General features: G+C 34.9%; 1 protein-coding gene across 5 annotated transcripts in view; it reads left to right on the plus strand.

Moving 5' to 3' along the window:
• VEZT (vezatin, adherens junctions transmembrane protein) overlaps positions 1–17,157 on the plus strand; it is a 105,806-nt gene that overhangs the window by 38,261 nt on the left and 50,388 nt on the right. For all 5 annotated transcript variants that reach the window (XM_052000847.1, XM_052000848.1, XM_052000852.1 and 2 more), the window contains exons 3-5: positions 2,723–2,809; positions 14,047–14,222; positions 15,952–16,227. In XM_052000847.1, the coding sequence (XP_051856807.1) occupies positions 2,723–2,809; positions 14,047–14,222; positions 15,952–16,227 (539 nt within the window). The remainder of the gene's footprint in view (positions 1–2,722; positions 2,810–14,046; positions 14,223–15,951; positions 16,228–17,157) is intronic.

A 17,157-nucleotide genomic window follows, 5' to 3' on the forward strand; every position in this document is an offset into this window, starting at 1 on the left:
AAAAATTGCTGGGAAAATTGGAAACTAGTATGGCAGAAACTAGGCACTGACTCACACTTACCACCGTACACCAGAATAAGGTCAAAATGGGTTCATGACCTAGGCGTAAAGAATGAAATTATAAATAAATTAGAGAAGCATAGGATAGTTTACCTCTCAGACCTGTGGAAGATGAAGGAATTTATGACCAAAGAAGAACTAGATATCATTATTGATCACAAAATAGAAAAATTTGATTATATCAAATTGAAAAGTTTTTATACAAATACAACAAGTGCAGACAAGATTAGAAGGGAAGCAATAAACTGAGAAAACATTTTTACAGTCAAAGGTTCTGATAAAGGCCTCATTTCCAAAATATATAGAGAATTGACTCTAATTTATAAGAAATCAAGCCATTCTCCAATTGATAAATGGTCAAAGGATATGAACAGACAATTCTCAGACAAAGAAATTGAAACTATTTCTAGACATATGAAAAGATGCTCCAAGTCATTATTAATCAGAGAAATGCAAATTAAGACAACTCTGAGATACCACTATACACCTGTTAGATTGGCTAGATTGTCAGGGAAAGATAATGCAAAATGTTGGAAGGGATGTGGGAAAACTGGGACACTGATACATTGTTGGTGGAATTATGAAGACATCCAGCCATTCTGGAGAGTAATTTGGAACTATGCTCAAAAAGTTATCAAACTGTGCATAACCTTTGATCCAGCAGTGTTGCTACTGGGTTTATATCCCAAAGAGATCTTAAAGAAGGGAAAGGGACCTGTTTGTGCAAGAATGTTTGTGGCAGCCCTCTTTGTAGTGGCCAGAAACTGGAAACTGAGTGGATGCTCATCAAATGGAGACCAGCTAAATAAATTGTGGTATATGAATATTATAGAATATTATTGTTCTGTAAGAAATGACCAGCAGGAGGATTTCAGAAAGGCCTGGAGAGACTTACATGAACTGATGGTGAGCGAAATGAGCAGGATCAGGAGATCATTATATACTTCAATAACAATAATACTATCTGATGATCAATTCTGACGGATGTGGCCCTCTTCAGCAATGAGCTGAACCAAATCAGTTCCAGTAAAGCAGTGATGAATTGAACCAGCTACAGCCAGTGAAAGAACTCTGGGAGACGACTATGAACCACTACATAGAATTCCCAATCCCTATATTTTTGTCTGCCTGCATTTTTTTATTTCCTTCACAGGCTAACTGTACACTATTTCAGAGTCCAATTCTTTTTGTACAGCAAAATAACTGTTAGGACATGTATACTTATATTGTATTTAATTTGTACTTTAACATATTTAACATGTATTGGTCAACCTGCCATCTGGAGGAGGGAGGGCTGAAGGGGAAGGAGGGGAAAAATTGGAACAAAAGGTTTGGCAATTGTCAATGCTGTAAAAGTACCCTTGCATATAGCTTGTAAATAAAAAGTTATATATTAAAAAAAAAAAGAAAGAAAGAAAATACTTGGGGATTTGAGAAGATGTTCCTCAGCAACCACTGAAAGAATAATGTCAGTGGAGTGCTGCAGAAGTCAACTTAAATTAGATAAAGTATTGGGGTAAATGAGACAATTTCATACAAAAATCAAGTGAAGAGAAAACTAATGATAAACACAAGACCAGTAAAAGCTGTCTCTGAAGTGTTTAACAGACTGTTCTATAAAAAAGAGCTTAGATTTTTTTTTTTTTTTTGCCTCATCCCAAAGGGCAAAACTAGAAAATTAGGAGAAGTGGAAGTTACAGATTTTGGCTCATATAAGGAAAAAAAAAAAAAAACAGGGAGAAATGGGAAGACTCAGGGGTCAGGGGAAGACCTCACATAGAGACTGAAGGACTATTTGTTTAAAAATGCTATAGAAAGGATTCCTATATAGGTATGAATTGGAGTAGATTAGCATCCCAGCCAGCCAAGAGTCTTAGATTGGGAGAGTAGAACATTTTCAAAAAGTTTGGCAGTGAAGAGAAATGAAAGAAGGGTAACAGAGGAAAAGGGAAAATAGATGGAATTAATGAGTAAAACCTTGCTTAAGCAGAATGCTTAGAGAATTGCATAGTCGCTATTTTTTTCTTTTTGGCTAACTCAATAAATCTTGTTTCATTTCTTCTTTGTTATTTTTTTTTAATCCATTATAAGTATAGAAGAGTATTTAAAATTGAATCTTTGATGTACACAATTTTTTAAATCATTATCAAAATCAGTTATATGTGAATCTAAGTTTTAACCTTGAAACTAACTGAATATTGATTTATTATTATATTATTTTTTTCTTCTTATCTTTGATATTTGCTTACTTTGCCATTGGCCCCCTTTTTAGCCAAAACAAAACAAAAAAAGATCAGGAAAAGAAAAACAAACAAATCCTAAGACCATACAGAAATAACAATTCCAGTCATTTGAACATTTCACTTAATTGAAATTTTACTCCAGTTTAGGCAGAGCGCTTTCCAGTTCCATGTTTTCATTAAGTTTGTGTATTCTTTCCACCACTGAAAATTGCAGTCCTTCTAAAACTTCATAGGCAATCTTTGCTGGTAGTCAGCCTGGGAATGACCAGTGTTCAAAACCTGGCCATCTTTGATAGGTTTCAAGAACCCAACATTATCTGCCCATCATAGTGAGGCCTTGGAGTAAAAAAAAAAAAAAAAAACTTGAATAGAGCATGGGCTTTAATATTAATTCTGTGTTCTTTACTTCCCTTTACCAGGGTATTCTGTTAAACTTGGCTGAAAGTTTTACCAGGTGGACATCACTGTTTCAATGCTGTAAGAATGACGACTTGCTCCGCAAATTGGTGAGTTTCTCTCTTTGAGTTTTTTTAAGATCTTTTTTCCAAGCTTAATTGGTTTTGGTCACAGAATGAAATTACTTTTGAATGACTTTTTACATTACAAATTAGTGTAGCGGAAGGAGCCCTGGACTAGGAATCAGACTTGTGGTGCTAAATACCCTCTGAATTTTTAGAGGGTAAATTGACTCCGATTGGCTAAAAAATGCCATGGAACTAATTTTCCAAGTATTGGACATAGCTCTTGCCAGGTATTCTCTAGGTCTTGAAAACTTGTTTTCAAAGTTGGGCAAAGCATTTTATTTTTCTAGGCTTGTTGTCTCAGCTATAAAATGAGGACTTTGGACTCCATGATTTCTGGTTCTTCTTTAAGCCCTAACTGCCAAGTTAATTTAATTCTAGATTGCCAAGTCACATATCAACAATATCCCCTGGTACCTTCCTTTTTTCTCCTTTTTATTCTCCCTCCCCGCAAATCCAAGGGCTCCTGGGAAAAGTAAAGGATGTTTCTTCCTAATTCATAAATTTTTTAAAATTAATTTTATTCTAATGCAGTTGATAAAGATAGTACATATGTGTTTTCTGAAGACTTGCAGTTACTCCATTTTGAGGCTTTCCTTGTATTGGTTCTTGTTCTTTCTGGTCATGATATATCTCTTAGACCTGGATGCTTAAGGCCCTTCTTACAAAGAACTTTTATGCACTTTGGCTCTGTGTCTCTGTACTAGTGCAGTTTTCAAAATATGTTTTTAAATGGCCAAATACAATGAATTTTCTTCAACTCTGAAAAAAGAAGAATCAGCTAGACTTAGAACAATATAGCTGATATCTATGTGAAGAACCTATTTTAGAGATAAACATACTTGATTTTTCTATCTATTTAACTGTGGCTTGCTCACTATGACTAATTGAAGATAATTTTTTTAGCAATCTCTATTGGCAGATAATTGCTAAGGTTTTATCCTTTGGGGAAGTCATGATAGACGTGTTGTGGAAAGCTACTATTGACTTAGAATATAATAATATTCAAAACTTGTCTTTGCTTCCTTGTAGGTTTTCTTTTGTTCTCTGCTGTATACTTTTTACTTTATTCTTTCATTTTTGTTCTCCCTTTTCCCCCTCCCTTTCCCCACACTCCCAAGCAGGCTACAGTTAAGCATATGTTTATGTATATGTTTCTATACACATTTATATATACCTACACACATAGATACACAGATATCTATAATCATACACATACATTCATATACATCTATATAAGAGGAAATTTGTTCCCTCTTTCTCTGAAGATGGATATCACCCTTCATAAGTCCGTCTTTCCATATTTTTCTAAATCCATCAACTTATTTCCTACACCACAACAAATTCCAACTTTATACTGTTTAGCTTAGTCTAAAATAGTATTCATTAATATGATTGACATAAAGTGTAGTTTTTCTATTTTTCTCTTTTGATTAAATCTACTTTAGCTTAAACTTTATCTGAGATCAATGAATACTACCCCTACTTTTTTCCTTAATATATTCTGTTCCTGATCATTATTGTATTTGTGTGTATCTCTTATTTCCTATCTCTGCTGACTCCTTTCCTTTACTTCTACCCCCTACCTTGCCTTGCTAGTACTTAACCTACTCCTCCCTCCAAGTATCCCTCCATTATTCTCTCCTCCCCTTTATCCCTTTCCTCCCTCTTTATCCCATTTCCATTAATCTATATATCTTATCTCATTCCCATTAATATATACACCCTTCTATGTCCACCCTTAGCTTATTCCTTTCCCCTCTTATTTCTTTACAAATTTAGAAGACTTTTATACCCTTCTAGACATATTTGTTTTATTCCCTTTTTAATCCATTCCTGATGAGAATAGGGTTTAGAACTGCCAGCCCTCCTCGCCCCATATAATTCTTCTGTGTTAATTTCTCTTGCATCTCATTCATATGACAGTTTTTTTTAACTTTTCCTACACAGTTTTGCTTTTTTAGAATTATCTCATATTTAGCTCTACCTCAATCTTTTTTCAAATTATCCAGTTACTAATGTCAGTCTTAGATGTATGGTTTAAATTTATACATGTAAAAAAACATGGAACAGTTTATCTTTATTGAGTCCCTTGTAATTAGTCTTTGATGTTTATCATATTTCTCTTGGATCTTATGTCCAATTTTCTATTAAGTTCAAATCTTTTTGCAACAAAATCTTGAAAGTCTGGCAATTCATTAAATTATGATTTGTCGGGTATATTTGGGGCTGCAGTCCCATTTCTTTTGTTCTTTGATACATAGTGTTTCACGACCTGAAGTTTTTTAAGATAGCTGGCATTATGATTATGAGATTCTAATTGTGGCTGTGCCATATTTGAATCTTTTTCTTAAGGTTCACAATATTTTCTCCTTGACTTAGGGTTATGAAACTTGGCTCTGATGTTTCTAGTTTTCCTTATAAGATCTCTTCAGGTAGTGAGGAGTGAATTTTTTCTATTTTTCTATTTTCCCCTCTTATTCTAACACTTCAGGACAATTTTCTTTAATTATTTCTTGCATTATTGTATCATGATTCTTTTTTTGATCATAGCTTTCAGGTACTCCCATTGTTCTTACATTTTCTGTTTTTGATCTATTCTCGAGATCAGTTGTTTTTCTTATGAGATATCTCACAATCTTTTTTTATTTTTTATATTTTGTTTTTTTTTCTAATTGTTTGACTTTCTTTTCATAATCTTGTTTTTCTTGGATTGTCCTTATTTTTCTCAATCTCTCTCATTTGATTTTTAAAGTCTTTTTCTTTTCCTCGAGTTTTTCTATGAATTCTTTTTGCACAAGTGAATATATAGCATAACTCCTTGATGTAGGAGAGATTTTTTTCTGAAGAGAAACCATGGTTTTCTCTATTCCCTTGGTAATTTTCTGTGATTGGTTTTTTTCTCTTTTGCCTGCTCTCTTAAAAAAAAAAAAATTATAGCAGATTATTAGCATAATCACCTCTAGTCCTGAGGCCTCTTGCTCAGGTCCTCCTTTAGTTCTCCCATCTGGTCAAAAAACAAGAACTCTGTCCTCCTTATAAGTGCCCCAAAGCAGCAGCATCTGTGCCCCACTTTTTCTGCACTCAGCCACCCAAATATATGCTGGTTCTCTCTTGCCCAGGGCCTCATCTAGGCAGCCTAGGTGGGCCTGACCTTTGTTATCAGCAGATATTCCCTCAATCTTCCCCAGCTCAGACCCCTGACTCACCATATTGTCTGGGAGGTGAAAATTCTTGGGGGAAAACCAAGGCTACCTCCCAGGGTTTGCTGCTTGCTGTTTCAGTAGAACTAACTTTACAGGTGGTTAGACTTCACAGGGGCCAAACTTCAGTCCTGGTATTTTTTCTTCAGTTTTTCTCCAATTGTCCAAGAGAAGCACTGTTCTGCCCCAATGCATGTTCATTTTACTGGTCTACATTCAACCTGAGGTACTATTTTGTGCCTTGTTTTAGAGGAAGATTTGGAATTTTCTGACCTACTCTGTGATCTTCCAGAATCCTCTAGCAATGTTATTTTTTTAATTACATTATTTTTATTTTATAATAGCTTTTTATTTTTCCAAATACATGTAGAGATAGTTTTCAACATTCACCCTTCCAAAATCTTGTGTTCCAGATTTTTCCTCCTTCCTCCCCTATCCCCTAGGTAGCAAGAAATCTAATATACGTTAAACATGTACAATTCTTCTAAACATAATTCCATATTTGTCATGCTGTGCAAGAAAAATCAGATCAAAAGGGGGAAAAAAAAACATGAGAAAGAAAACAAAAAAAGTTGAAAATACTATGCTTTGATCCACATGTAATCTCCAAAGTTCTCTCTCTGGGTACACATGGTTTCCGCCACATGTCTATTAGAATTGGCAATGTGTTATTGATGTTGGATTTGATCAAATGGTCTGAATCATGATCACTTCACAAAGTTTTACATGATGTATTATTGAAGATGAGAGAAATTCTTTTTTGCAAAATCAGATTTTTGCTTTTATTGTCTGATAGTAGTTCCATCTTTAAAATCCCTTGGTACTTCCTCTTATAGACTATCCATACAGAATTCACATTTCCCAGAAATGTCTGCAGTTTCGCCATGAATTGTAGGGGCTTTTTTTGAAAGATGAAATTTTCTAAGCATCATTTCATGCCAATTTCTCTTTATTTCCTGTGACCTGACCCAAGATTATGAAAGATCTATTGAGAACATTATAGTGTCTTGCCATTTGTGTATAGCACAGGATGTGAGTTGGAAAGAACCTCCAAAACTATGTAGCCAAATCTATTCTCATTACAATGTACCTGACAAGTGGTCATCTAAGCATGGCCTTAAAACCTGTAGTATAGACAAACCCATGCTGTCCCCTGAAAGTTCATTCTGCCTTGGAAGCTTTGACCAGTCTAATTAGAAATGAAAAAAAAATGAATCCAAATCTCATCCAATATCCATTCAGCATTCCTAGTTCTGCCCTTTTGGAAGCAAATGTCAACCTTCTTCTGTGTGGCTGATTACTTTTTGAATATTACATTCCTTGCCTCTACATTGTAGTCTCCTATGGCAAAATATGAAGACTTTCATTTCCTTGATATCTTCTTCTGGATGCTCCTCAGTCTCTCGGTTTCCTCCCTTAAATAAGTGTCTTCAGAATTGTCATTTTTATTGTCCTGCCTACTACACCTCTATTAATATAGGCTGAGATCCCATTTGCTTCTTGGACTACCATGAGTCCCTTTATCTCTCTGAAGTGAGATAAGCAGGAATTTAGCTGATCTCCCTGTCGTGTGGGATGGGTACTAGACTCCCTTCCCAAATTAACTGATCAGAAACATCTTCAGGTCCAAAGAGAAAGCATTTATTTATCCCTGTAGGGAGAGGCTCAAGCATACCCCGGAGGCATCCCAGCTCACACCATGTGCTAATTGACCTGACAAGCTATAGGGATTAAATTGCAAAAAACCCAAAACTTTTCATTGGATAGACTAAAAGGAAGTAACCATCCTTGACCAATGATCACCAATGTTGTCTGCTTCCTGTGGGTCAAGTCATTTCCTGTAACTTCCTGTCACTGACTTAAGGTCTGACTTTTAGAGACCTCTATGCCTAGATATCATGTAGTTTCCTGCAACCTAGGGCTCCAGGCCTGTCCTTCTGGCTCTGGGAATAGGGATCATGTGACTTGGGCCTGGTCTGAGAAAGAGAAAACTTCCCCCAATCAGTCCCATTCCTCTTACTCCTATCCTTCTCTAACCCATTCGGTACCCACTTGAGAAACTAGGCTTTCCAGAACATGGCTTTTATCATACTCTTCCCATTGTTCACTCTTTCAAGTCCAAACTTATTGCGCTGGCACATAATATTCTTCATAATCTGGTTTCAACAATTCAATCACACTACCAGAACAATTCTCTTGGTCTTCCTTTCCCTTGAACATGTGCAGTGAAAGATGAAATAACCTCAATTCCTGCAAAGGTATATGCTCTTCTTTACACTGTTGCTGAAATCTTGTGTCTAACTCTGCAGGACCTTATTTGGAGTTTTCTTGACAAAGATCACTGGAGTGGTTTACTAATTTTTTTCTACAACTCACTTTACAGGTGAGGAAACTGATGCAAACAGGGGTAAATGACTTGCCCAGAGTCACCTAGTTAAGTATCCAAGGCCAGATTTGAATTTAGGAAGATGAGTCTTCCTGACTCCAGGAAGTCTATTCCCAAAATCAGAATCTCCTCCTCCCATCCATCTCCCAGTGACTTCATTTTTTTTTTCCCTAGGTGTGCCTCCCTGTGATTTATTTATTGTAGAAAATATTAATTTGCTTTATAATGAAAAATAAATTTGAAAAAGTCTATTGATATGCATTTTTATACAGGCACATGAGCGTTCAACTTGCTATGGGAGAAACTTGTATCACAATTGTTGTCAAAAAGGACCCGGTGGCTTGTGTGTAATTGGGTTTTGTACCTTGTAATCTTTTGTTTACAACGAGGGGATTTCTGTAACGCATTTTACTTTAGAACCCTTTGGTAGCAATAGAAACTTTGGTTACCTTTTTGTATGGTACATGTGATGTATATAGAATTAGGACTTTATTTTTATTTTTAAGAGGTAAAGCATTATGTTAGGGCAGGGGGGGGGGGGTTCCAGAACTGCATTTTTTATATTAAAAAATAAAGTCAGGATTTGGATCGTTGTCACCACTTTATTCATACGTTCACGGAAATGCTGAGTAGGCAGCAGGGGCAAGGACGACGTCGCGTCTGCCGGCGGAGGACGGCTCCTTTGTGGATCAGGGGCGGCGGTCACCGCCGAGCTGTTCCGCGGAGGCTATTCCTCCGTGCCCGTGCCGCGCATGGACTGCCATGTCCGCCACCGCACTCCACCGATACCTGCAAAGACCGCGGGTGCCCGGCTGCCAATACTGGCTTAGCACATGAGGCAAAGCTCGTATTTTTCATCTTCAAAAGATTTAATCGGTTAGCATTTGTCATTGTTTAATCTCAGATTTTTATTTTTATTTTTATTTTCATTCAGTTACTTAAAAAAAAATAGTTTTGATGTTTCTTTTTTAAATTCTCCATTGTTTGTAATACCCCCTTAGAAGCTTTGAAAATAAAAAAAATTCTTCATTGCAAAAAAAAAAAAAAAAAAAAAAATCTTCTCCCTCTCTTTTTTTTAAAAATCTAAACTTGAACACCAAATAAAATTGATATTTTTATAAATAAAACAGAACATTGTATATGAATCTCTGGTTTGTTTTATTACTTGGTATATTCATTTTTACACACACACATATACATATGTATGTGTTTGTGTGTCTCTCTGTGTTGAACTCATAAGTTTCTAAACTAACCTGTTTGTCTGAGATTCTGTTATGGCCTTTTTTCCTCTTTTCTGCATTTTTAAATACTTCAGTGCTCTCTTTTGCTGTTTGTTTTGCTACCCTGTCTTCCCTCTTTCTTCCACTTCCCCTCTCCACTGGAAAAAAAAAAAAAGAAAAAGCCATGGTTACAAAAATGTAAAGTCAAGCAAAACAGATTGCTACCATTTTGCTTCTCTTTTATCATCCACTCTTGAATCATGGTTTCACTTACCTTCAGGTCTCAGTTCCTTTGTTAAGGTTTTCCTAGAAGCTCCATCTAAAATTGATCTCTTCTTGACTATCATAGCCCTTACTTTCTGTATGCTTTTGTACTTCTTTATATTCAGTTTACCTTGTCTTTTATTTTTCTTTGAGAACAGGGACTAAATAAAAAACTAGTAAACACAGTAGGTGCTCATTATTTTTATTTTCAGTTGAATTACAAGTGGATGCATATAGATTTTTTTCCAGCTGTTTGCCAATTATGCCTAGGATTCCAAGAACCCAGGGGGGCTGTTGTGATCATTTTACAAAGCTTTTGATAAATGTCTTCATTTTCTAGGTGATTTGGTTGCTACTTTGGAGCTTGTAGCTTCCAAAATTGCATTAGAAATGTATCCAGTGAGACAACATCAGTCAGTTCTATATGCACACTTGACTACAATAATCCTACTATTCCTTAAATTTTACTTTTGTAATATCAGTTTACTTAATGACATTGCATTCTTTGTGCACTCACAATATTTTGCAGATGATGATAAATTTACTTGGCACAGTAATTAGGAATAAGCAGCTAATGTACTGTGAGATTTGACTTTCAGCATTTTGTCCTTATTGCCAGTGCTCTTTTGGAAAGCCCCTATATTTGTTTTTCACTTGTGTTTGACTCTTCAAGACTCCATTTGAGGTTTTCTTGGCAACAATATTGGAGTCATTGGCTATTTCTTTCTTCAACTTATCTTATAGATGAGGAAACTGAGGCAAACAGGGTGAAGTGACTTTACCAGGAATCATACAACTAAGAAGTGTCAGAGATTAGATTTGAAATCAGCAAGATGGGTCTTCCAGATTCCTGGCTTAGCACTCTATCCAGTGCCCAGTTAACTGCCCTCATTTGTATTTAAAGGCTGGAAGCCATTACAGATAGTCTCAAATTAGGAGATTAGGGAGGAAAAGGGGAGAATTTTTGTCAGTAAATGCATTAAGAAAGGGTTTATGCTAATTGTATTTAATAATATATTTGGCTTGGGAGTGCTTATATATGAAACTAGGCTTACCGTTTCTGGGAATTTAAACCTCTTGGAACCAAGGAATGAAACCAAACTATAAAGACTTAATTCATAATTTAACTGGCAGTGTGCCCATTTCCAACGTCCTGCCTCACCCAGTGCTTAGCTCCTCTGCTGGGGAGAGACAGTATTATCTCCAGACATGAGCCACCCTCAATGCCTGTTCACTTCTCTCCAGGTGGAGACAATTTTGTTTTCTTTAAATCCCTTTCTTGAGGTCTGAATCTAGTTGAGAAATGAGAGGGCAGGGCAGTGTGCCCTGTTCAGTATTAGATGAAAAAATCAAATAGGGCTGTTTTCTACAAGTCCATAGAATGAGAAATTCCTTTTTGGGAAACTGAAAAGAAATGTAAGTAACCTTATCTTGAAATCCCTCTGCTTTCAACAATGTGGGTTCTCCATTTGCCAGTGTAGATTGTAACCCCTTCACCTTTCATATGTTATTTCAACAAGTTCTTATGATCTCTTTTAAAAATATTTTATTTTAATAATATATTATTTTTCATATTACAAGTAAAGATGATTTTCAACATTCATTTTTATAAGATTTTGAGTTCCAATTTTTTTTCCCTCCACACTCTAGCAAGCAATTTGATATGGGTTATACATGTACATTCATTTTTAATATATTTCCGTATGAGTCATGTTGGGAAAGAAAAATAAGAATAAAATGGAAAAACCATGATAAAAGAAAAAAACAAAAGGAAAAAAAGGTTGAAAATACTGTGCTTTTATCCATATATCAATCTCCATAGTTCTCTCTCTGGATGCAGGTGGCATTTTCTATCCAAAGTTTATTGGAATTATTTGGAATTGCTGAGAGGAGCCAAGTCTCTCCTAGTTGATCATCACACAGTCTTGCTGTTACTGCAGCACTCATGATCCTCTTGGCCATGCTGCTGAGCCTCTCTATAAGTTAGTGAGGCCATTCTTCCCAGATCCCATACAGATCTTCCCAATCTTGGAGGTTTCCAAGCTTTTAAAAACCCACTGCTACTACCAAGCTTTGATGAGGCATTTTGGTTTTCCTTTATCTGCTAAATACACTCAGTTGTAAAAATGTTTTTGGTTTTTTTTCTTATAGAAAGGTGACAATGATTCCTTTACACTGGACATTACCTCAGAGTTGATAGCAATACTTCAAAGTTGCATTAAGGTAGAATGCATTGGGTAGCTCAAAAGGAAGATTTATACAGAGGAAGAATAGACACAGAGACATTAGAGGGGGAAGGAAGGGTCATTCTGAAAATCTACTCACATTGGGAATGGGTTCAATAGGCCACATTACATTTGTGGATATAGCACCCTCCAAAATCTATAAAGAAATAAGGGGGGAGATATTAGAGGAAGGGTATGTAAAGTGCGGGGAGAAGGTATAAGAGGGATACCTGCATGGGAGGAGGCTAAGTAATAGCAAGGCAAGTTACAGAGCAGAATTGAAGTAGAAGAGTTAGCAGAGATAGGAAAGAGATGTGCATTAACACAATAACATAGATTAGGAGTCAAATGTATTAAGGGGAAAAAAAGTACAACTAGTAGTCATTGATCTTAGACATAGTCAAGTTTGAAGATTCAATTAAAAGAGAAATTACATTATATTTCAGCCATACTATTATTGCTTTAGATGCCTGCTTACATTTGGGTAAATGTGTGTGTGTACATGTGTTTGAGTATATGTAGATGTGTATGCCTGTTGCTCTGTGTGTGTGTGTGTATATATATGTATATGGTATATATGAGCAGGTGTGTGGGTGGGTGTGAATGTGTGTTTCTGTGTGAGCCTGTGTGTATCTATTAAATATGGCTGTGTTTAAATATAGTCTGCTTGGAGTCATGAAAGGAGGAAAAAAGAACAAAGTAAAAAAAGTACACAAGAGAAAACAAAAAACCTACAAAGAAGTAAAGAAAAGATGAACACTCACAAATATAATCTCTTTTATTATTGTATATCCTTTCTTGAACTGGAAATTCATTGTTATATTTTGAATCCTCCCTGATATGCTGCTGGGCATATGACAATGTTCTGCTTTGTTTTGTTTTATTTTTATTTTCTGTTTTTCTATTTAACTAAAAATTAATAAGTAATAATAAAAAGAAAAGAATATTTAAGGAAAAAAAGTAGGATGATTGAGCAAAAGAATATTGTAGCAAAGAAACCTGAATTTGAATTAACTGTGACCAGAAACAATGATTTAATATTTCTGTAGCTTCAGTGTGCCCAACTCTAAAATAGGGTTAGAAATGCTTGCACTATCTGCCTTCTCACCACTAAGTTTGTGGTGAGGAAAGCATTTTACCCTCCTTAATTGGCATATATATATTATCTGCTTTACTTTTGTAAGGGTTCAATCTGTGATCCTTAGAGAAGGGTTTTTTCACTGTGAAAAAACTAAACAATCTATAGACAAAAGCACTCTTAGCCTGGATTTGCTAAAAAAAAAAAAAAAAAAAAAAAAAAATCTAACTTTGATATTAACTTCAGTCTCTCTAAGGTCTGTCTTTTTTTTTTTTTTTTTTTTTTTGCTCCATTAAAAATTAAGTTTTTGTCATGCCAATGATTTTTCTACCCCTCAAATATAATCAAAATCAAACTTGACAATTCATTTCAGCATTATAAAGTTGTCAAATGAGAATAGGCACTATAGCTGTCACTGGCGAATTCTTAGGAAGCTACTGTAAAAAGGTCACTAAATTTATCTATATTCAGCTCTTAGCAAGTCATGTAATTGTAGTTTTTCTGTATTATGTTAACACTAATATCTCTCATTGGACTTAAACAGACCTATTCACCTGTTGTTATAACTGTATAAGTTGTCTTGAAATAATAATTCATGCTAGTTAACAATAGTTTTAAGTTCATAAAATGTCTTATCAAGCCACTCTTCCTTGGTTCATATTTATAATGTTAAAAAAAATTTAAATCACAAAATTGTATTGAAGATTTGGTAAACTATGACTTTTATGTTAAAATCCTTCAGGAAAATAAGCAAAGTGTCACCAAATAATTGATGAAACCTAACTCTCAGTTTGATAATTGTGTATCTGAGTATTAATATAGATCTTCTGTTCTCTCTGTAATAAGGATGTGGGATTCCGACTTGACTCCCTCCATACCATCCTGCAACAGGAAGTGCTGCTACAAGAGGATGTGGAACTGATCGAGCTTCTTGACCCTAGTATCCTGTCTACAGGACAGCCTCGGCAACAGGAAGATGGACACCTTCCAACTTTGCGGTCCCTAGCAACTCCTAATATTTGGTACTGTCAAGAAAACATCTATCCTATGCATGTTTACATATACACTACTATCAGAGGACACTGTCACCATTTTTTTCATTGTAAGAGACCTTAAACAAAATTTTTATATTAGTTCACTTTTAATAATTTAATTTCTGAGATAACCTGCAAAAGTCCTTTTCTAAAGTGAGTAAAAATATATATATTAAAACTGAAGATGATTTTTAAAGAAACTGCCTTGATTACCTTGCATTCATTGTCTCTTATATTGGCAAGATAGATTTAAGAAGCCATTGAAAGTAAAATAGCATGCCCATTCACCTGCCTCAGTCTTCCAATTTATCTCCTTTTTTAAAAAAAAATGTATTTATTTATTTAAAGCTTAAATACAAAATAGAAAAACTAAAAAAAAAAAAACCTTGTGTGTGCAGCAGAACATGAAAGCATTCAGAATATGACTTATCTCCCTTTTTTGTATACTCATGGGGATTTCATTTATGATGCTGATAACAAATTACATGATTAGTCATTCTAATATCATCACCAATAAGTAATCTCTCTCTTCTTTTAGGGAACTTCTTGACAGAATCTGACAGAAAAAATGTTCTTCCCAGAGCAGTTAAATCTCACAATGGATAGAGCACCAGCCCTGGAGTTAGGAGGATCTAAGTTCAAATGTGGTCTCAGAGACATAACACTTAGCTGTGTAACTCTGAGCCAGTCACCTAATTAACTTCAATTGCCTTGCAAAAAAAAAAAATTTATATATATATATATGTTCTCCAAATTTTCTATAATCCAAATATAATCCAATTTCTATAATCCAATTCTGATTTTTATAATTTTTGTACTCAGTCATTTAGAAAACTTCATGATGCATTATTACTGGTTTGTTTGGTGATAGTTTGAGGATCATTATAAAAGTGGCCAATTCTAAATTTAGAAGTATTCAGGTTATGAGACAGAGAGAAATAGAAAATATTCAAAATGGTTTCTTCGTATGACTGGGTAGTAAAACTCATTTTCGGCTATCTTTGGGGTCATTTTTGTTTTAAATGTTATCTGGTATACTTTTAATCCTATCTTTTATTGCCTTAATCTGAAATCAGTCAAAAGAATAATAGGTCTTCTGTACAGATCTCTACTTTGATTGTAACAAAATGAAAATGAAAAACTAATGCCAGAACATATAATGGATAAGGACTCCAAAATAGAAAATTTGAATACTTATAGTAATTATTTAAATTATTTAAAATTAAATTATTTTAGTTGAAATTAAAATTTTAGAAAAAAATTTTAACTAGAAATTATCTAAAGTGAATTTGTTCTAAGTAAATGCATTTATAAGGAAAATAATTTAATCTAAATTTGGAAAAAAGAAATTTAGCTTCCCTAAACCAGCATTTTTATTTTTAAAGTTGTGAAATTAGCTTTTAAAGTTATTAGCATATTTTTTGAGATGACTCTAGATCCTTTAAAAAAATTCAATTACTCAAGAAGTATGTTTCCACTATCCTTTTAAAGCTGACCTTGAAAGTGCAGGTGTTTTGGTAATCATCTCCCCCTTGTTTTGATCCTAAATATTTTCACTTTTTTGACTAATATGCTTTCTCATATTTGTTATTTAAAAGTGAAGTCCTTTAATATTATTAACTTGTCCTATTATTTTCATCCATTTAAATGGCAACTTTATTGTTCACTTTTTTCTCCTTTTCCTTAATACATATTCTTTCTCTTTGCCTGTTCCTAGGGATGTCTCAATGCTGCTAGGCTATGTTAGTTTCTTCATTATGATTCCTGCTTGGTGGAATATTTCTTCCTGGCCACTGTGGGGACTCATTCTCATTGTTTACTTGGTTATAAGAGCTTCAGGCTGGTGGAGGACAGCCAGATTACAAATGACTTTAAGAAAATATAATGTTCAGCTAGAAGATACAGTAGCAAATAGCCGTGCTTTTACCAACCTTGTGAGAAAGTCTTTACGCCTCATTCAAGAGACTGAAGTCATTTCCAGAGGATTTACCCTGTGAGTCCATTTTTTATTTCTTTTTCTAAATGTTTTTTTTTTATTATTTAGAGCTAAATATGGATATTTGTCTCACAGTCTGAAAAGTCTATTTATTTCTATGTCCCACTGTGGTGATGGTAAAATCTGTATAATTTACAGGAAAATAAGAGATGATTTTATCAGTTACTGAATTAACTCCATAAATTTCATAGTGAAAGAATCTACACACAGACATCAAAAACACTGTAAAATATGCTAAATATAAATTTTAATTATATTTTTAGGTAATATTTTGCATCTGTATGCATGGTGTTTCACTGAAGATCTAAGAATATTTACTGTATTGACTTTTTGGGGATGAGGGTGTTGCGATGATTGCTGCTTTAAATTTAGAGGGATAATTCCATTTTAGAATTGAAAAAGACTTATGTAGCCATTTAACCTCACCCTATTCAGCTTCCTGTGATGTGCCAGACCAGGGACATCTGCCAATCCAGATGTGCAGGAGGCAGAGCATAGAGTACCCTCTTCCACTCATTTCTAAGTTTTGCTCACAGACTCTATCCACTTCTTTTATGTTTCCCCATCACTTCTACTTCTGCCTTTCTGGGCCCAACAGAATCAGAACCAGTCTGCCCTCTCTTCTCTGTGCTGGCCCATCATATTTTTGAGCCCATGATGATGGCCTTTTGGAGTCTTGAATTCTCTAGCCTGAGCATCTCCAGCTTCTTTAGCTTATCTTCACATGGCATAGAATGGAGATCCTTCAGCAGGATGTTTGCCTCCTCTAAATGTGCTCCAGCTTATCAGGATCTTTCCTGGACCCTGGCAGCCAGCAGGGAATACAGCAGAACTATTTCCTCCATAAAGCTGTGTATCCCTTAATGCAGTCCAAGGTAGCAATAGTTTTCTTGGCTGCTATTTTATAGTGGCTGAGATCACATTTTT

Source organism: Antechinus flavipes, chromosome 5 (assembly GCF_016432865.1).
Source record: "Antechinus flavipes isolate AdamAnt ecotype Samford, QLD, Australia chromosome 5, AdamAnt_v2, whole genome shotgun sequence".
Lineage (NCBI taxonomy): Eukaryota > Metazoa > Chordata > Mammalia > Dasyuromorphia > Dasyuridae > Antechinus > Antechinus flavipes.